The 22,672-nt window shown below is 33.9% G+C and overlaps 1 protein-coding gene across 1 annotated transcript in view; it reads right to left on the bottom strand.

The window, feature by feature from the left end:
* Positions 1-22,672, bottom strand: part of TMEFF2 (transmembrane protein with EGF like and two follistatin like domains 2) — a 245,391-nt gene that overhangs the window by 213,631 nt on the left and 9,088 nt on the right. The window contains exons 3-4 of the mRNA XM_033230800.1: positions 20,596-20,725; positions 15,436-15,462 (exon numbers count right to left, since the gene is read on the bottom strand). Coding sequence (XP_033086691.1) covers positions 15,436-15,462; positions 20,596-20,725 — 157 coding nt within the window. The remainder of the gene's footprint in view (positions 1-15,435; positions 15,463-20,595; positions 20,726-22,672) is intronic.

The following is a 22,672-nucleotide window of genomic DNA, read 5'->3' as shown; positions in this document are numbered from 1 at the left end:
AGGTTGAGGTGGGAGAATTGCTTGAACCCGGGAGGCGGAGGTTGCAGTGAGCCGAGATCACGCCACTGCACTCCAGCCTGGTGACATAGTGAGACTTTATTTCCAAAAAAAAAAAAAAAAAAGGAATCATACTCTTTGAAATGTTTTTGCTTATTTATTTGCTTGGTTTATGTCTGTTTTTTTCTCTTCTGAATTAAACTTCCTGTGAATTGGGACTTTTTCTGTATCTCTAGCATCTAAAATATGGTTGGCACAGAGTATAATAATGTTATGCTATGTTATCAATACTCAGAGTAAGTATAATACAGCAATATATAAAAGTTATTAATACATACTAGCAGAATGAATACTCTGAATAAAAACTGTGCATGTACGTGTGTGTGTGTTTGTGTGTGCATGCACATACTTGCATGTGCAGCAGACTAGCAAGCCAAAGACACATCACACAAAACAAATAGCACAGATGTTTCTAGGACTAGTGTCGTATTTCTCCTTGATAGCAATACCTTACTTTTAACCAAAATAACATATATTTAACATATTTTAATATGAAAGCTTATAATTTTCTGTTATAAATCCCTGACTTTAAAAAATAACAGACTACACATAAAACAGTGGAGAAAAGGGAAACTTTGGAGGTCCAGGAGGCTGGGTGTAAATCCTGCCTTTGCCACTAACACTACCTGATGTTGCATAAATAACTTAATATCTGTATCTCTTATTTTCTTCACCCAAAAATAGAGGTGACATGTCTTTCTTGAAGAGTTATAGCAAGTACTTAACATATGGCTATAAAATGCCTGACACATAGTAGGTACTCCTTATAATAAGTATATTAAAACAAGATAGTTTAGTCTCTCGAGTGCTATACTGGGCTTATCAATTACGGGAGAAGATAAGCTGTATGAACTTTTGTGAGTCATATAAACACACACACACATAAAATTTGTAAAACAGCAGTGATGTGTCTTTGTCAGTGTTTCTAGAATCACCCCCTTTGAAAGCAGCATACCTAAAGGTAATAGACTATTTGAAGTACTTTTCCATCCATTCCCTTTCCTCTCCAATAACCCCAGGGAACAGCGGGCAACGATTGCATTTTTCTTTTGCATGGTCTTGTCTCAGAGGTTAAAAAAAAAAAAAAAAAGTAGAGAGTTTGTCAAAAAGAATGCTCCCTCAGCATTATCAGTAGATACTGTGTGCTAGAAATGTCAGAAATCATACTTTTTAATTCTCAGATATTTAGAGGTGAAAACTACTTAGAGAAAGTTAGATAAATATCTCTGAATTTAGAAAAAATTCAGAATTGGTTGAAACATACACAGTTTTTGAAACATTATTCAGTGTAATAGAGCTCTTTTCATACATTCATTTCCTCAGTACTTGGGAGTTCATTGAAATGGGCTTGCCTTTTATGACTGTTTGCAGGTGAAGGAAAAGGCACCTGTTTCTAGTTTGTGACGCAGTGGGAATATAGATGTGTTGAGGCAGATGAAACTTTGAACTGTTGGTTATTTGAAAAAAAAAATGAGTGAAACTAAGTGGCTGTGAATTTGAATTTTTCTCCCTTTCCAAGCATTGACAATGTCTGCCTTCTGTTTTATGCCTCTTTATGCTCTTTATGCTTGTCTTGTTCTTCTTCCCCCACTCAGGTATGGAAATTGTTCTTACAGAGAGGGCTCAGAAGAGAGTTATTGGAATGCCTATGTTGCCATACCATGGCAGCCTCAAAACTCTTTATGACTTTCTTCTTTGAAATGTACACATACTTCCCAAAATATACACAAGATTCATCCAGAATTATGTAACAGAAAATGGAATATAGACTTTTTAGGGATTTTTCTTACAATGTATTACATTCCTGTAGAAATTCCCAAGAGATTTGCATTAAGACGGGTACATATTTGTAAAAGAGATTGAGATAGGAGAAATATTTCGAAGTGATAAAAATATTTGCAATATAGAAATTCTTTTTAAATTTCAAGCTTGGCCGGGCGCGGTGGCTCAAGCCTGTCATCCCAGCACTTTGGGAGGCCGAGACGGGCGGATCACGAGGTCAGGAGATCGAGACCATCCTGGCTAACACGGTGAAACCCTGTCTCTACTAAAAATACAAAAAACTAGCCGGGCGAGGTGGTGGGCGCCTGTAGTCCCAGCTACTCCGGAGGCTGAGGCAGGAGAATGGCGTAAACCCGGGAGGCGGAGCTTGCAGTGAGCTGAGATCTGGCCACTGCACTCCAGCCCGGGCGACAGAGCAAGACTCCGTCTCAAAAAAAAAAAAAAAAATTCAAGCTTAAGGCTTTAAGCACCTCTAGTCTAACGCTCAGGAGGAAATTCAAGCAGTTACAATGCTAGGCCATTCCTCAGGCTCCATATGCCCTGCAAAAGGGAGCAACAGAAAGGAGAGACTCCAGGGGCCAGGAGAAAAATGGATGGAATTAGGTCAGAGTTTCCCAAAGTGTGTATCATAGATGACTAATCCCTTTGATTTTTAATATTATTGCTTAAGAAAAATGTTTCATTGTCAGGTATTCTTTAAAAAAACACACATTTCAAACAAAATTTAGCATATTTGTTACTTCAAGACATATATGAATTTTTTAGAACAGTTTTTTAGAACTGAAGAGTTTCCTGGGATACAAGCTTTTCAGTGCTAAAATCAGAAAAATCCTGGGCAAACTGGCAGTAGTTGGTCACCTTATATATGGCTCTTGAAAAGGCATCAAAATATGTTGCTTTTATCAACCTCACTTAAATGGATACTCTTTTCAGAATAGCATCTTGAGGCATTCAAGTTCCACAGAACACATTTTTAAAAGTGCTGGAGTAGAAGAAGGATGTCTAATTCTCCTAGTCAGCAGAATGAAGCATTGATTTCAACCTTTGTCTTGTCTGGCAAGCACGAAACCTATTTTTCCTAATAAAATATCTAATGGCAGCATTAAATGCTATGTTAGGTGGGTGAGAAGTATGCATGTGGTGGTGGAGTTAGGAAAATAAATCTCTGCCTGGAACACATTTTTCTTTATTTTCTTCTCAAAACATGTGTTGGACATACAGAAACAATCAAAGGGAGAAATGCATAAACTTAGTAAATATTGTATATGTTAATATTGAAAGAAATGTTAAGAGTTAGAATGTATAAAACTAATATGGCCTACCCACGCCTGCAGCTATTTAAAATTCCATCTTTTCTCCTTGCTTAAACATTAAAACTTTTCTACAAAATGCTGAACATCACTGCTTTCTCCTTTCTTCTTCTGTTATTTTACATAGAAAAGTCCTTTTCCCTTCACTAGTTTGTTCTTTTTACCTTGTTTTTTCCAAGTTCTCCTTTTTATCCTCTACACTTATATTTTGTATTTGAGCACAGCATTACTACATTGCTGAAGTTTCACATGTGAGGCAAACAGATGGGATCAAAGAGCATGAGGACAGGGGTAGGAGATCTCACTTGAAGATAATGGATGAAACAGAATCACTTTGCAGATTTCTTCAGAGATGATGTGTATTATGGCATTTCCTATGCCCACTCTCAGTAAGTTGAGGGCCATAGTTAGCAATTACTGGGAAGTAGAAGAGTGGCTTCCGTGTTCATGCATGCATCAATTAATTGTATGCATAGCGGTTCACATCACTTCCCTGACAGTTCATTCATTCATCCCTTAATTTAACAAGTATTTAACAAGCACATAGTACATGCCAGACACAATTCTATGAAACGCTGTTGGCTGAGTCTTTACTTTCAGTCTGCTGACAGTGATGTGACTTACTCTAAAATCATTTGATCTAGAATCTCCATGGCATCAGATGGAGGCTCCATTTTTCTCTCCATATATCTTTGAGTATTTCAAAAGTTAAACATTCAAAGAATTCTATTCTCTTCGTTCAAAAAAGAGACTTTCTAGATATGAGGAACTAATATCCAGTGTTTTATTTTCCAAGTAATACACTTTGATGGTTAAAGTAAATTTTATGAACTTTATACATAAATTTACTATCATTGTAACTCCTTGAATATTCCAAAAAGATATTCCCCCCCACCACCACCCCTCCCCACAACTGGTTCAATGTCAAATTAAATGAAGGTATCAAATGGAATTCCAAATAATACATTCTCTGGCCAAAGTCATTCGGGATTTTAATAAATAATTTGGATGTGGAATAGAGTATTCACACAGGTGAAAATTATCTCAATTACCAACAAACTAGAATCCCAAAATAACTTCAATTTTTTTTTCTTTCTGCACACTACTTTTGGAGAATGAGGTAGATCACAAGTTGATATACTGGTATTAGATGACTCTCAGGCTAAGCTTGCAACCCATTTTTACTAGGTTCCTCTTGGCGTGCCATTATTTTGTTGTTGTTGTTGCTGATTTCCCATCATCTTTTATGAAGTTAAAATACTTCTACAGTCATTTTAGTATGCAAAACCATTCATATTCAACTTTTAATTTAGAATTTCAAATAATTTAAATGGCAGCATGTGAGCAGAAACATTTAGAAATTTAAGCAAACTTTCTTTTTCAATTTTATTTTTTATTTAAATTTTTGGTTTTATTTGGAGATGGGGTCTTGCTACATTGCCTAGGCTAGAGTACAGTAGCTATTTATAGGCACAATCATAACAAACTGCTGCCTCTAACTCCTGGCCACAAGCAATCCTCCCACCTCAGCCTCCTCAGTAGCTGGGACTATAGGCACATGCTGTCACACCTGAATTAAGCATACGTTTTGTTGTTAGTATTAGTACATTGGTTCAGCTGAGCAAATATTTAACAAAATTCTACTAAGCACTAGCCTTTCTTTTCTGATATACAGGTATTAATAGTCATTAGCCTGAGGCACATATAATATACAGATTATTTCAATGAATCAGACTGATGACACAAAGTAGAACTGATGAGAGACATGTAGTCCAATCAGGATTGAGGACAATCATTCTGATGTAGATTATCATTGACTTAGTCTTGGAATACGAATGATATTTAGGCAAGAAAATACGGGAAGGGTTTTGGACAAATAGAAGAGCATTAGCAAAGCACAGAGGTATGCAATCAATTGACGGTCTATCCCAATGAACTACTATCAACAAAAAAGTATACCAGAGTGTCAAGTCTGAGGTAGAGAAAATGAATGATGTGGATGGAGAGCCAGGAACTGAACCAGTTCTGGAGGTCTTTGTAGCTCCTGTTGTGAAGATAAATTTTTATCCTAAGGATGATAGACAGCCATTGCTGAGTTGCAAGTAGGGGAATGATATATTTAGATAAGTATTTTATGTAAATATTCTGACTGTACAAGTAAGAAAAATTTTAGGTAGGCAAGAAGGGAAGTGGAGAGACCTGTTAGGAGGCTTTTCTTCCAATGCTATAGACGAGAGATGCCTAGGGGCTGAAATATACTATTGGTGGAGGGTCTGGAGATGTAGATCTGAGAACTATTCACAGTAGAAAATCCACAGAGTGTGCTGACTTACAGAACTGGACCCACTTTATACCTCTGCCACATTCTATTTCAAAGCAGTTATTGGCATAAGGGAGCTCTCTCTTGCTGGAAGGCCAAGGGAGTTTCCTGAATCAATGCCTGAATGTGGTTGGGCAGCCTGAACTTCAAAGGCAGCGTGGGCATGAGCTTCCAGAATACAACCATTTAATATCACCTCACTATTTAAGACGCAGTATAATAACTGTACTACTAATTTCCTTTTTTTCTTTAAACTGCCAGCTGTGTTTCTCTTTAATTATATTTAAAAATAACAGCTATTTTAAAGATAACCACATTGAAGCTGCTATTACCGTTGTCTTTTGAGTAACTGAATAAAATTCTCAACACTGTAAAACTCTCTAACCCTTAAGGATTAGATCTCAAACTATATCATGAGGCTCAAAGGGGCCAGAAAAGGTAACACTATATAGGTCCACATGTCCTTTCAACGAGTTGTCACCACTATCACTTAAATTAGTGTGTCAGAAATTCTACTTGCCAAAGGTCATATTTTTCTGCGAGTGCTATGTTCTCTGGAGTGGACAGTCAGCATATCCGTAATGACTTTCACACTATCTCAATGCTTACAAGAACATGCAAACTTCTCAATGTTGCCAGGAGAATGTTGCAGAGTATACCATTTTTTTGTAGATGCAATTATAGAAATGGGTTCCCTCTCCAACTGATTCCACTAATATGTTCTTTCTGTTTGTGGCCTTCACCAAAAGAAGGTAATGATAGAATAGCAATCCAGTCAGCCAAATTACAGGAGAAAAGACTGAGAATGCAGCTGGAAAATGAGAAAAAAAAAATAGATAAAAAGTTCAAGTTTATAAGAAATATTATTTAATTTGGAATGAATCCAGTTTAAATAACCAAATTGCACAATAGGTTCATGGAAGCACCAGGCCAACATTATTTGAGATCCAGTTAGTTCTCCCTTTATTCTTTTCAGAGAGAGATCAGCAATGAACACAAAATTAAAAGATTTTTCAGAACCAGTTTACTAAGTGACAGGCACTGGAATAATTCTTTTGGTTTGACTCATTGAGCCAGGATGCTAACATTATTTAAACATATTGTTTTCTATTTATTCCTGGATTTTTTTGAATCCCAGAGCTGTAACAAGTGTGTAATTTACCAGAGAAAATGAAATTGCTCTTTGTTAAGTACACATTGAAAATCATATGCTACAATGTGTATTGTTCATTTAGTACATTGAAAGCAAAAGCTATATTTTCAAATCCAAATTTGAAACAAATTCAATGCAATTTGGCATGCACTGCAGCACGCAGAGACATTCCTATGCATTAAATACTATCTGGAATTGAAAATTTCAAAACAGAAGGATATCTTAAAACCCCAATATAAAAATACCTTATGAGGATTAAAAATAGATTTGGCTACAGCAAACCCTAGGGTATCTTGTCAATATACTCAATAAAGGGCCATACACAAAGTCCCTCAGATAAGTAGCAGAGTGATATACCAAAATAGACAAGAGACACTGTGATCCCCAAATCAATGACAACCAGGGAAAAGAAACTTTATCTTTCTTTTCTTTTAATTGCACAGGTCTCCCTGCTTTCTCCCTTACTCTGGTACTTCAGCAAGGCATGTTCTCAACACAGCAGCCAGAGTGATCTTTTAAAATCACCAGTCAGATTACAATATTCTCCTCTCCTCCAGACCCTTTCACTGGCTCCCTTCTCACCTAGAGAAAGAACTTTCTGTTTCTGGCCTTGAGGGTCACTCCCATTCTTTTACCACATCTTCAACCAAGCATCTCCTCACTCATTTTAGTCCAACTAACATCCTTGATGTTCTTGGAATATCCCAGACACGCATCTGCTTCATAGTTTTCCCATTTGCAGTTCCCTTTGCTGCAATGTCCTTCTATCCCTTGACTGCAGGACTTGCCCCTTCATTCCCTCTGGATCCTTCTCCAAGGCCTTTCTGATCACCCCAAACAAATTAGTAACCTCTCATTTCCCTTATCTCAATTTCCTCCTTCTGCATCACACTCATTACCATATGACAATCTGTGTTTTTCCTGTTTACTGCTCAAGTCTCTTTCCAAGAAATAAGTTGTACAAGGTTAAGAATTCTGTTATTTTGTTGTTGTTTCATATTTTACAGGTCTTAGTGGACACTGTGGTGCAATGTCCACATTTTTCCCTCTTCAGCTACTTGGAGTATTTCACACAGCTCACAGTTGAGTCCCTCTCCAGGTCCAGTCTGCAGCTGAAGAGAGCTGCCTGGCCCAAGGTATGCTCCCTTTTGGGAGCTGCCCACATCAATGGTGATTAATGGTGGGGTATAAAAGCTCAGCCCTGCTTTTCCAATTGAGGACAACTCATAGGGGCCATCCCATCTTGAGAACTCATATGGGCCACGCTGTGTAGCTTTTTTTTTTTTTTTTAACTGCACTAATTCAAATTCACCCTCTTCTCAATCTGTCTTCCTTTCTGCAGATGCTGATCCTGAGAGCAAAATTCATAAGTTTCGTGTGCACAAATCTCAACTTTAGAGTTCTTTCCTGCACACCATGCCAGGATCACAAATAAAGAAATGAAAAACAGAGATTCTAAGTATCCTGCCCAGGATCAGCAGCTACAGTAAGTACTGGCCAGTAGCCTGGCTAGTAAGTGGTGAGCCAGGATCAAATCCAGAGTCTAGAGCTCTAGAATATGTGTGTTGAACCACTACCTTCTACTGCTACTTACATAACTATCCTATATTTTTTTAGTAATGATTTAAAGTATCTCAAATACGTTAGAGTGAATACTTACAGAAGATCAGGAATGGGAATAGGGTTGGATAAACAAAGGAGAAAAGTAATAGAATAGTTGGCAATCATTAAGTCCCATGGACTGAGGTGTGTGATTAACTTAGATAGCAGAAAAAAGTATAAACACATGGGGTTTGAGAATTACATTGAGTAGAACGGATGATTTCAGAATCAAAAGTGAAAGTGGGAAGGGGATGAGGAGATATAATAATAGAATGTCATTGGACTGCTGGTAGAATTGATGATTTATATAAACCAAAGAAGATGAGGTTTGGTACAGTTGTTGCAAAGAAGTACAAGAGGTAGGGCAATCTTGCAGACTAGTTTCCTTCCTTCTTGAAGTTCAAGGACTGGCTTAGTTAGTCCTTATTTACTGCACAAAGTGCTCATCCTTTCTGATCTTCATCTACACATCCAAAGGCTGTTGTGGTTTAAAAGGGTGGGATAAACACAGGATAGCTAATGGATTCAAAAATACAGTTAAATAAAAGGAATAAGATCTAGTGTTTGGTGGCACAACAAGATGACTATAGTTAACAATGACTTATTGTATACTTCAAAACAACTAAAAGAACAGAGTAGGAATGTTCCTAACACAAAGAAATAATAAATGCGTAAGGTGATGGATACCCCAATTACCCTGATCTTATCATGTCACACTGCATGCTTGTATCTAAATATTATATGTGCTTATAAATATGTACAACTATTACATGTTCATAAAAATTAAAAGTTAAATGCTATAATAGTGCTTTCTATAAACTATAGAGCATTTTATAAATAATTATACATGAACATAGGGATTCCTACAGATTTACTTAGTTCGTATTTTGACATCAAGCAGAATTGTAATAAAATCTTCCCATCAATTTTAAAAGAATCTCTTTCTAAAAACCTTAATCCCCTAAGAAAAATTTTGCGATGCTTAGAGCCCTCACAAACATTTTTTTCTTGTAAGTATACAGAATCTCCTACATTGTGACTCCCTCCTATTTCTTCTTTATTGGTTTGCTATAGAGGCAATATGCCTGCTACTGTAGTTTTAAGAATAATTATGTACTGTTTTGAAATTTTAAACATTATTCCTTATTTCTTACCTATCTTGTGTAACTGCATTTCCTCTGGATGCATTTCTCTTCCATTAAGTGTATTAGCACAGTGATTTCACTTCCTTTCAGGAGGCAGAGCTAGCTGTATCTTCTAAATACTAGAAACTGTACTGGATTCTTACAGTTATTACTATCCCAGTATCAATACTTTAAGCCATGGACTTAAAATCACTAATTAAAAGATTCAACATTCTAATTAAACTCTTCAGGGAAATTATACTCTTAGAGTATATGGGAATAAAGAGTAAAGGTAACATAAATTCTTTTAATTTCACTTTGAACTTTTTGAATTTTCTTTTAATTTCATTTTGAAGTTTTAAAGAGTCAAGGTAACATAAATTCTTTTAATTTCATTTTGAATTTTTTGGAGTTCAAAGTTATTTGCATTACTTTATTTTAATCATCTTTCCTATAGAGGTATATTACCGTTTCATTGATAAAATAAATGAATCTCCCAGGAAACTGAGAGTAAAAATCGAACAGGCATTCTTCAAGTCAGTTAAAAATCTAGAATGCAAATCTCCTGATTCATAATCCAAAGTCATTTCTATCATACTACACATAATGATTAACTTTCTTTTCCTATATACAGTTTTTAAATACCCATATGGATGATTCAGACAAAAGTTTGTAGCATCTATTTCACATTCTTAAGCAATGTGCAGAAATTCAGAGAACTATTACTGCTCACTGGAAGAAAAAAAGTTGTTTTTATTTTTAAAAGAGTATTCATGTGTGAAAGCAAGCTATAACCATACTGATAACAAAGGTCCCTTTCTCCTCCCTTTTCATTTTCCATCACTCACACTTTATTTTCCTCCTTCTGTTTGCTTTTTATATTTTTCCAATTTTGTTATCCATTACATGGTCCTCATTCATTCTATCTCGATTTCATTACTCCACTGCAATACAGTTTTTCTTTTGGGTAAAGAGAAAGCAAGATGGATTTCAACCTAAGAAGAACTGAGATACGATTTCAATTGAAGTTCAGATGCCTATAAGCTCATCTCCAGCAGAACAGTAGCTCTCAGGTGTGGCAGAGCAAAAAGAGAATAGTTTTTGCTCTCTTCCCATTTATATTTCCTGGGAAGAATCTCAGACGTGTCATGCTTGGTAGCATTTCTTTATTAAATTAGTATTTCGGCAGAAGTTGCTTACAACTGACACCTGTCAGACTTTGGCTGTAATGTGAGCCCAAGCGCGGGGGGGGCTGGCGTGGGGAGGAACAAAACATACAACCATGATGAGATATATTGTGTTTGCCGGAATTTGACCATGACAGTGTAGAAATGGAAAGGGTATGCTGGTTAGAGAGGGAATTAGTACAGCAACGTGGAAGGGAAAATTAGCCTTTTACAAGCATGTTTTATGGAATAAATATTCAATTCCTTGCCATTTACAATATATTTTACATTTTATTTCTGCAGGGGAATATTTTTCTTTTCATAATTAGAATCATAATTTTTTCCACTGTGTGCTCTGAAGAGAATTTACATGTAATCTCCTTGAGTGTAAAGAACTGTGCCATATCCATCTTCACAGCCCCAGAAATCTTGCAACAATATCTAGGTTATAGTATTAGCCTCATTCAAGTCAACCAAATTACTAAATATTATAAAATCCACATTAGAAAGACAAGGATTTTTAAAAAATTATCTCCAAGTTTCAAAGTTCTTAAAACATTTTTGCCAGTTTTTAGCAGTTCACATAATCGGAAATAGCAGCCCAAGATCTACAATGTGTTGCCATGTAAACCTTTCTTGTTCGATCCAATATGTATATGAAGCAAATGTCTTAATTATGGACATATTTAGTAATGTTATATGAAAATAATTTGTACTGGAATTTTTTTCATTAAATAAAAACCATATGTCAACTGATTTTCTACACCAAAGTTATCATAACAACAATTATCTGGATAATTCATAGAAAAGCAAGGCTTTTTTATACAAACAATAGACATAAGTTTAATTTGACTTGTTGTTGTACATATCCCACAATAACCTATTAAAGAATTATCTTAAAATTGTTTATAAATATATAAATTGTATAAATAAGTCTTGTGCTTCCTTATATCTCATGAAATAAAAATATACTTATTGTGTCTATGCTGTGTATCTTAGATACATTTTATTTCTATAAACATTATCACACAATTTCCTTTAAGATGACATTAAAATTTAACTGTGGATTCTGCCACATGTACAGCAGGATAATACATTTATAATTATTTTGATAGTTAAAATATGGTTTTAATTTCACCAGACTTATTTATCTTTCAGAATCTAACAAAGATCTAAGCAACACAAAAATACTTAAAAAAAAAAAGAGTAATGGAAAATATTCATAGCATTGTCTTCATAATATGACTGAAAGATTTATAGAGAAAAGCAGGGGTTAAAAATTATTCTTTAATCACCCACACACCTCTGAATTTTGAGAGGAGGCACCTCTAATACTTTTTCTTCCTGCAGTATTTGTTGCTTAAGGAAGTCTGTGGGTGGATAAGAAGTTATTATCCCTCCTACACACACCCGTTTTCTTATTTACAACATTAAACTTCCATATATAAGTACTTGAAACACCAATCATTTTCTTTCTATCACTTTCTCAAATTCTTTGGAATTTGGACCACATATTACCTCCCAATAGCACACTTCACAGTTATAGTTTATCTTTAATTTTTTTTATCAGGTGTGAATCTATCCAAAAAATTTATTTGATGTAGATGCCTTTCAAAACAAACATTTTTGTTCAAAAACAGAGTTCCACAAATGGCGGGTCCTATGTTCAAAACCAACAATACAAAATTATCTTTTGTATTAATGAGTTTTCTTGAACACCAAAAGAAGAGGATACAGTCACCGAAATGGGACAGCCAAACATTAAGATTTGTATGAAGTATTTGTATCTTATTACTCTACAAATCACCTTTAGGAGAGAATGCATCTTTGTGGATCATATTGGAAACAGAGTAAACATGTTTTATCTCAATACAGTTAACCGTTTGAATTGTTTCAGCTGAGTAAATAGGTCAATAGTTAAATATTTTAGAACTCCCTATAAAATGTGCAATAACAAGTTAAAATAACTTTTATAAAACCTCTATGTCCCTTTCATGTTGTAGTAAAAAGTTCTCTCAAATGCAGTAAATGACAGGTATACCCTTGTGTAAATAGGTTAAGCTTAAATTATTTTTACAATAATCAGGTCTAATATTCATTACTAATGTAATATTCATTCATGTTAAAATATAGGACAATCTTTCAAAAGTAATAGTTGATATATTTTTACATGATTTTAGATTTGTGGGTTTAATGATATCATTTATGATAGTCACACATGATAAATGTTTTGCAAGTAAATTTCTTCACTTCACCCTTTTGTTCAATGTACTCCACTTTGGAATTATATTAACTTTTGTTAAAATAAGAGATTAGAAAATAACTATTAACCATCCAAAGTGCTTGCCAAGTAAACCCATTATTAATTAAATACACATTACTGAGAATACGTTATATAGAGATTAGTTATAACAATCACTAGTTACAATTGTTGGATTAGCCAAACAATCACAAGTTATTCAATCACTTTTGTTTTATTCCAAAATAAAGAAAGCTGATTCTGGCCTCTCAATACCTTGGTAATATGAACTCTACAAAAATACAGGGGAAAGTCTATCATCTATATAAGAGAGATAGTAAGTCACACATATCTTATGATTACAACCCAATGGATATATGAACTGAATTTGTGCATGTCATTCTAAACTAGGTTTTTAGGTTTTAGTTACTAAGCGTTTTTGGCATCCCTTAATAAAGAATTTAAAGAAAATTAAAACTAATAGTCTTACAGAGCAAAGTAACATGTAGACTAGCAAAACAAGTAGTTCTGTTAAGAAAAATCTGACCAGTCTCTAATTTTAAACATTGTATGCAATTAGGAGCAAATACTCATCACCACGATTTTCATAACTGACGTTATTTTAAACAATAAGCTCAGAATTAAATGTGTTATATGCTTTTTTTTCTAAAGTAAACATTGGAAGTTGTTTTTGTTTTCTCCAAGTTACTATAAAGCACCTATAATTCAAAGGAAGAGTGATTAAAAACAGAAAAAGACAAAGAAAACTTAAAAAGTGGTTTCTAAGTGATGTTTCACTCATATGGTATAAAATAAGTTATGCATGTCGTATTCATGAGATTAACATTATTTCCTGAAAAAAATGTCTGATTCAGATCACAAGACAACATAATGAGCCAAAGATTTTAATATAAAATGCAACAAGGAAGAGTGAGTTTGACTTCACTTTCACTTGCATATGCTAGTAACAATGAATGAAAACTAGAAACTAGCATGTGAAACAAAACTCACATCTTATTGTTAGAAAAATAAAGATATGATGTATAGTATGATAGGATAGTCAAGCAGAAAAACGTATATGATGATGCTTTAACAGAAAGAGAAATGAAGACATTCTTGGTTTTTTTTTTTTTTTTTTGGTCTTTAAAGATGCTAGAAAATTAACAAGACTGGTGGGTAAAGAGTGGAACAGTTCAGTCTCAGCACAATATTTGCAAAATTAGGTAGTCTACATATAAAACTAAACAGCTAGAAAATATACACAATTTTGCATAGAAACTATTTCCTTACAAAAGAAACATTTTAAAAAATTGATTTCTTATTAATAATATTCCCATGGTAAAACATCTACTAAAGGAACTGCCTTTTTTCTCTGTCTTTTTTTTTTTTTTCTTTAAGATTTAATATGTTCTTCTAAGGTCTTATTTTCAAAACCTCTAGGGAAACTTTCTTGGGAATACTATATTAATCAGCTAAGAAAAACTTTATTAGAAGTAGAGAAAGACTGTCCAGACATCAAAGGACTGTCCAACATCATGTGACATTGAAACATATTCTATGCTTGAGTCTTGACTGCTGTTCAGTTTTAGTCTTTATGAAAAAAATTGTGCTCCAATATGCTGCTCTAATTATGTTCTGTGGGTATTGCTTATTTGAACTAGTTAAGCCTTTCATTACATAAGGAAACTTGATAAATCTTTCAAGTGTTTCCTGAACTAGATAAAGGGTGCATAAAATATCTGCCACCCTGCACCCAAGGCCTTCTTTTACTTATCGTTTATCAAATTCTGTATTTAAAAACTGAAATCAACTTGGAATAGCACATTTAATTATTTTACACAACTGAAGCAAGGTCCTGAGAGAATGTTTTTTATTTGTTTTGTTTTTCTTAATCTTGAAATTATACATAGGTTGTGTTTTGTTTTGCTTTGTGTGTATAAAAGTCTAATTTTGTTTGAATTTCACTGGGAAAAGTATTTGGGACGTTTACAATTTAGTTTCAATCTATAGGTAAAATCTTCATTTGGTAGTAAGTACATTAGATCAAACTTTTAAAGTTTCTCTCTCTCTCTTTCTTATATACTTCCCTAAACAAAACTAAATAATGGGAACATATATCATACTTTAGTAAAAATAACTATAGATTTAATCAAGGAAGCAAAGATAATATTATACTCTCATTGGCCTTAATTTTATCTTTTTCACTTTTATGAACTAAAGTTCCTTCAGTTTCAAATTATAAATCTGATAATTAAAACCTTGTCTATATGGTAGGTTATGTATGTCTTATTAGCACCTAGTAATTGAGAGCAGTGTCTCATATTTAAAAATCCAATATTTAAATGATTTCCTCATGAATTCTTTCTTCCTTGCCAAATATGCTTGCATGCTTCTCTTCAGAAGTTTTTACATTATGCCTATCCATATCAAAAACAACTTACAAACAAACAAACAAATGAACAAAGAAGATTAACTGGAGATAGAGTACGATTCATAAGTATGCCAAACAATTTGCATGGCATATACATGTACTTTATATGGAGACAATTTTTTATGTTTTCATCTTTCCTAAAATGCAAAATATGAATTTGCCTTAAATGTCTGAAATGGAATATACATAAGTAAATATACATAATAATATCCACCAGTAAATCTTCAAATATGTAAAAAGGCAACTCCTACCTCCATCTCCAGATCCTGATCCTGCATCTGTGGGAGGAAAAATTATATTTGCTAGTAAAACATATTTAAAAATACTTATGACTTTTTAAGCTCAAGTTTACTTTCTTAGTTTAATACTGCAGTAATATTGTTTGAGAAAAATACTAATATTTAATCCAAAAATATACATTCACATCAATTTAATTTAATATCTATTAATGTAACTTCTAAAATAAATTATCCATCATTTTTATTCCAAAGCTTTATGAAAACATTATTGCCCAGTTTGGAAAATTTCCTAATCTTGGCTATGAAAAGTTCCTAATCTTGACAGGCTGGATTTGGTGCCCTTAGCAAAATAAAGTATTAAAAACGAGATGCTTGTAACAATCAGTAAGTTTCAGAAATTAAATAGTCTAATGTCTGTGGCAAAGAAACCCATATTTAAGGCTTATATTCTTGCAAATTGCATATGAACAAAGAGAAAAGCAGTTTAAAAAGAAATATATTTTATATGGGTGTTGATATATTTTACGAATACCACAACTGTGGATGATTCCATCTGTGACAAATCATCCTTTGTTTTTGATATCAGTAGAAGAGAGCTTGATTTTTGCCTTTGTGCTTGAAGTCCGATATTCAGTAAATGATTCTTGCAGAAAAAAATCATACCTCTTCTTCTGGATTTTTCTTTCACCATTTCTTCTCTCTCCTTCCTCCCATTAATTACAATTGGTCAACGTTGTCTATTTCTGGGAAAGTAGTTCCCAGAAACATGCAAAATTTCAAGTTGAAATCAAACTACTGAGGTTCCATCTGCTTCTACTTCTTAAGTATAGACATCATCTTCCTTCTGCTTTTCCATTTTTGTTCGTCCACAATACATTTGGTTATGTATTTTAATGTTAATACAGGGAAATAAGATTAATATTGATATCTCTGCCTGATGTGCCCTCATCCCATAGTGAAATCTCACCCAGGGTTCAAGACTTATACCAAATGCCACTCTTAAGAAGTTATGGTTTTAGTCCAATTAAGATAAAACATGACTTTTACTTCTTTGCTTCCATGATACTTTATTGGGAAGCACCACATAGAAAGAGGCATGTTATATGAAAATCCACAGAAGGCTGACATATATTGAAGAAGGAAGGCCTTCCCAGCAGCCCTCCTTTTTATCATGTATTGGCATTAGCAGTACCATGAAGGAGTAGTAGTTTGAATTGTCAGTCTCGTTGGAGACCCACATTAACTAAATTTATACGGTCTAGCACTACTTGACTATTAGAATGTCAAGTAATCAATTAACTATTAATGTGACAAGACATATGTCTTTGGGGCAGCATATCTTTTCCTTAAAGGCAAGTAAATTGGTAAAATAATTTATGATAAAATTTATTCTTAGTAAATGTAAAATCAAACAAGGATTTTAATCATAAGAATTGACTGTTTCATGATAATAGATCAAGAAAGACTGATGAATTCATGCTGATATTAGAATATTCCTACCAACTAAACTGACTGTTATAAGTCACAACATCATCTCTTTTGGACAGAACAGTGCTTGAGTGCTTAATGTTTGTCAAGTTTCCTTTTTGTATACTTTCACAGACAAAAACTTTAATTGATTGTATTTGCATTAATTTGAAAGCTTAATTCAGTATTATACTCATTCGGGGCTAAATAACAGGTTGTGGTATTACAGTGATAACACATTCTAAATATATTTTAGTTAAATGTATATATTTTATTTTAAATTTTCCCCTATAAACTTCTTTCAGTCAAGGAAAATGTGTTGTTCATCTCTCTACACTTATATGAACATAAGGAGAAATGCATAAAGGCTTAGGAGTTCCAAGCTCCAAACCTTACTCATTGCATGATAGAGAAATGTTATTCAATCTTGCTAAGCATATTCCTCCTCTATTCAATGGGTATAGTAATATCTATCTGATTGGGCTATTTTGAGGCTTACTGCACAGTAGCATATTTTAAATGCTTAAGTACTGTCTGGAACATAATAATTAAAATGTAGAGTAAACACCTTGCCTATTCATCTATGGGTATTCTAATAAATATATATGGTTGGGGAAAATCAGAAAAAAATGCCGATAGTATTTTATCTTGTATTTCCCACATGCATTTCTAAAACTTCAAGGGGCATGGTTCTTAAGACAATATTTGATTTGACACAAATGAAACAGCCAGGGAAGAAAAGAAGGAATAGATTAGAAAAATGATCACTTAAGTCGGTGGCATCATTATGAAATCATTATGAGAAGCTTTAATATTTTCTCTATTATATGATGAGTCATCTTGGCCAACTGATGATAAGTAGCCTACTAAAGTCTTATTAGTGAGACAGAAACACCTAAGAAAATAAGTCATGCTGTTAGACCTAAATCTGAGCTCCTAGTTAATGCATTTCTTACAAGACAAAAAGTTAAATTGACAGTAAGACCATTGAGCAGATTTCCCAATAAGAATCTATTCTCTGGACAAAAAAATAAAGTTCAATGAAATATAATAAATATAAAGTTATATATCCTACTGCCTATTATTCCTAGAGCTTACAACTTGCCACTTTCATTCAGTGTCAAACAGCATTAAAAAATAAATGGGAAATATACAAAGAAAAGAATGAGAATCCCTTTTAGATCAAAAGTCAGAACCCCAATTTATTTACAGTCAGATCTGGTTAATGAAAATTACTTTGTTCTCTCCGTCATTATTCAGATCAAAAACCTTTTAGATTTACAAGTCCATGGAAGATGCATTCAGCAAGACTGGCTTACTAATTAAATCTTGTAGAAATCTAAGTATGTGAATGAGCTAAAGATGGATTACTCGATTGTGATTAAATTTTCTACTTGGCTAAGTATTTATTTTCATAGTATAACCAGCACATCAGGGACTAGAATGGAAAGACTTGAATGAATCAGGAGAATGTGATTATATGCGCTGACAAGAACTTGGAGGTTGGCAAGTAAGAACGAAAGATTTTGCTACATCGGCCATAACCGTAATTTCTGGTCTGTTTATTACAATAATTGCCTGCCAATTCTCATGTGGTTATTGTTAGAAAAGAACAGATATTGTCGATGATCTTGAAAAAGCAAATCCTTTCCTCAATACTCTATGGTATTTGCCTTCATCCTTCCTGGTTCCTGGGATTCTACTTTTTTTCTATTCAGTTTGTCCTAAAGTATTATTTCTAATTTCTTTGTTATAGCTGATTGGTTCCTCATAATTAGTTTGCTCCTTGTCTTACTTTCTATATCCCTCATTCTTAGCATGAGAGCAGCATGCTGGTCATCCTCCTTTCCTACTGGAGAAGGCTGCCCATTGACTCTCACATACTGCTGTACCTTTTATTCATGACTTGTCACTCACAGACCAAGCAGCAATGACCTGCTTGCTTTAGCAAATAAGCAAATGCAGTACCAGCTCCGCTTGCCTCCTGACCATCCTTTCATGAAGAACATTCACATCTAAGCAAATAATCCCTTAGGAGAAAAGACTGCTAGAAACCAAAACCAAAACAAAATATCATTGGCCATGAGATATGATACTATTCTCTTTCTTCTGCTAATTCTCAGAAACTTGGGTAGTCACCAATATAACTTTACTAACAATCAATATGCTTAAGCCAATCTTTTAAAGAATACGAGGCTTTTCTCTTTGCTCATTTTCCACCCTGTCCCAGTCATTTAGCACATAACTTTTAACATCATACTCTAGATTAGAAATACCTGTTATCTAAGAGGGACTTTTGAACAAAATAGACTTTTCATGACGCTATTCTCTGCTCCTATTTTTGAAGAAAGTTTATGTTTGATGTCATTGTTATTATTCCTGAGTATGCTTATATCATCTAAATTCTCAGGAATTATGACTTCCCAGAAAGATGCTTATTTGCCATTAAGAACAACTACCAACAGGCCCCAGTGTGTGTTGTTCCCTTCCCTGTGTCCGTGTGTTCTCATAGTTCAATTCCCACTTATGAGTGAGAACATATGGTGTGGGTTTTCTGTTCCTGTGTTAGTTTGCTGAGGATGGTGGCTTCCAGTTTCATCCATGTCCTGGCAAAGGATGTGAACTCATTCTTTTTTGGGGCTGCATAATATCCTATGGTGTATATGTACCACATTTTCTTCATCTAGTCTGTCATTGATAGGCATTTGGGTTGGTTCCATGTCTTTGCTATTGTAGGAAGAGCATGAGGACAAATACCTAATGCATGTGGGGCTTAAAACCTAGATGATGGGTTGATAGGTGCCACAAACCATCATGGCACATGTAAACCTATGTAACAAGCCTGCACATTCTGCACATGTATCCTAGAACTTAAAATAAAATAAAAAATGGAAAAAGAAAAAAGAAAAAAAAAGAACAACTACCATGGCACCTTAAAGTCTCTATAATATATGTGACTTTGATATCAAGCTTAACTTGAAAACTCAGCCCCATTTTAAAGCACTGCTTATTTTCAAGCATAAGCTCTAACAACTACTATAGATAGAAGGAAAACTTGAAAGGCTATAGAGCATATGAAGTCTCTCTTTCTTCTCTTTCTTCTTACTTCCTTTATAGCACTGTTGGTAAACTTGACCGAAGAATTTTGTAGAATTCCAGGTTAATTGAGTCAGAAATGACACATGTCATTAGAAATTATGTCTACTACAAACACATTTGTCAATATAATCTACTAAATAATAAGACCATTTTGTAGAGCTAAGATTAGACGTCAACTTCAGAGCCCAAATCTGCAAAATTGCCTTCCAGCAGATGTTATTGTTCAAAACAAACAAACACATAAATAAATAATACAACTTTATCCATACATAGTCAGGTTTCTCCATATTTGGCATGTTGGCAGTCAATCTAGATTTCTAATTATATGTGACTTTTATTCAAACTGCCTGTATTTCATTTAATAACATATGTCCTTATATCTACCACTGTCCTTATGGTAGATGCCCTCTTTCTTCCAAAAGTGACTTGAAATGTAAAAATGACAAAGAATAAGAATAATAAATGCTTTGAACAAAACAATACAGGCTTGTCTAGTCAATATATAATCTGAATTATTTATTGGGAGATGACATGACAAGAAATGAAAGACATGGTTTTTGGATTTGGAATCCAGGCAGAAGGTTGCAAAGAAGATCACACACATACCTGTGGCACATGATCCTTCTGACACCACAAGTATCTCACTCTGCTGTTTGCATGCAGCCTGTCGCAGGTAACACTCATTCTGGTAGCTCTCCCCATTGGAGCCACACACAGGCACATAGTCATTGTTGCACTGGGAAATACACAGATGTAAGCCCATAGTTAGTACTGGAGACTGCATCCCTCTGACATGATGAACAGAAGTAATAATTTGCAAAAGAAACCACTTGTCTTCATTTTCAATGATTCTACTTGTGTCCAATAAGTCTTTATAAGGGCATCATTGAAAGATTCACAAAGCCAATTTCAAGTTAGCCAACAAGTCATTTGACTTAGATAGGGCAAAAATAAGCATCTAAATTGATCAGGCAATTCCAACAAAATGACTGCACAAGTAGCACAACAAAGATATAGCAACAAACATATTAATACTACTTAATATTATTTTTAGTATGTGGCCCATATGACTTGATGGAAAAAATTAAAATAGTTTAATTTCAAGCTATTCAAAAACAGGTAATGTCTATCTGTGTTAGGAGTGGAAGTATATGGCCAAAATGCCAAAGAAATCAATTAACTCTTAGTTGTTTTTTTAATTGAATTTAATTGAATTTTTATTGAATTCTAGTCTTTGTAAATTTCCAAATATTCAGATAAGACACTGATTTACTTATTTATTTGTATACCTCTTTAGACTATTGTATATTGATATGGATATGGTCTAGAGAGAAACAAAATTATGGAACACAGAGAAAAATTTCAACAACTACTGAACTATAAGTAAACTTTACTGACTATTCCAAAGTATGTATATTAATAGATATTCCATAAAGAGAAAAGTTCATTTTTAAAAGAACCTCATTATTTAAAAAGTACATATATTACAGTGAAAATTAAGGCAACCTACAGAGTATAGTCATCATAATATAAACATACTCTAAGGCATTAATGATACTTGGCGTTGTCCTATGCCTGTTAATTACACCAGGGATGTGATTATCTCATGATTACTACTACTGATGTGCTTCATTTTTTAATTATAAACAATATAATGATCAAGATTATTATCTGTGTATGCTCACCTATGCCAGAAACTAAGAAAGGAAAATCATACTTCTAGGTGCATGTAAAAACTCTTCTCTATGTTTTACTTTTATCTAATATATTTGAATCTGTGATGTTCTGTGAGTTCAGAATACATACAAAATAAACCAATAATACAGTGAGATGGGTAGGAAAGTTTAAATATATATGATAACAAACCTAAAACCCTATCATAAATAAACTTCAACTCAAGAATTTATGCAAAAGAAAACACCTCTCAACATGTTGATAATCCGATTGATTAAAACCTGAAATTTATTATTTTACTCTACTTCCTTACAATACCTAAACTTCCTTATTCTTAACCAACTATTTAACTCTTGCTCTTTGTCTTTATATTATAATAGCTTAAGTGTCACAACAAATTTAAATGTCAATGTTCTTTGAAATGAAAGCCTAATTTTATGAGTTTTTTTTATATATATTATTAACAACTTAAATATAATGTTTTGGTAATTGTGATCAACTTTTTTCCAAACAGTAAACCCAAATGGGATGACAGTCATATTAAGATGAGCATAATTACTAACAGGATGCTTTAGCACATATTTTAAAAATATTCTTTATCTTAATTTCTACAATATATAATCTAGACATTCTGCAAGTCCTCTATATAGTAATTCTTTTCCACAGTTACATTATTGTCTCCCAGACTCAGTCTATGTATGTGATTATATTTAAAAAACTGATTTGATGGCTCACACCTGTAATCCCAGCACTTTGGGAGGCCAAGGCAGGCGGATCATGAGGTCAGGAGATCGAGACCATCCTGGCTCACACAGTGAAACCCCATCTCTACTAAAAATACAAAAAATTAGCCAGGTGTTGTGGCGGGTGCCTGTAGTCCCAGCTACCTCAGGAGGTTGAGGCAGGAGAATGGCGTGAACCTGGGAGGTGGAGCTTGCAGTAAGCCGAGATTGAGCTACTGCACTCCAGCCTGGGCGACAGAGCAAGATTCTGTTTAAAAAAAAAAAAA

The sequence above is a fragment of the Trachypithecus francoisi genome, unplaced genomic scaffold (genome assembly GCF_009764315.1).
Source record: "Trachypithecus francoisi isolate TF-2019V2 unplaced genomic scaffold, Tfra_2.0 Lachesis_group13, whole genome shotgun sequence".
NCBI classification, from domain to species: Eukaryota; Metazoa; Chordata; class Mammalia; order Primates; family Cercopithecidae; genus Trachypithecus; species Trachypithecus francoisi.
The sequence above is the reverse complement of the archived record's forward strand: the minus strand, read 5'-3'. Positions and strand labels throughout refer to the sequence as shown.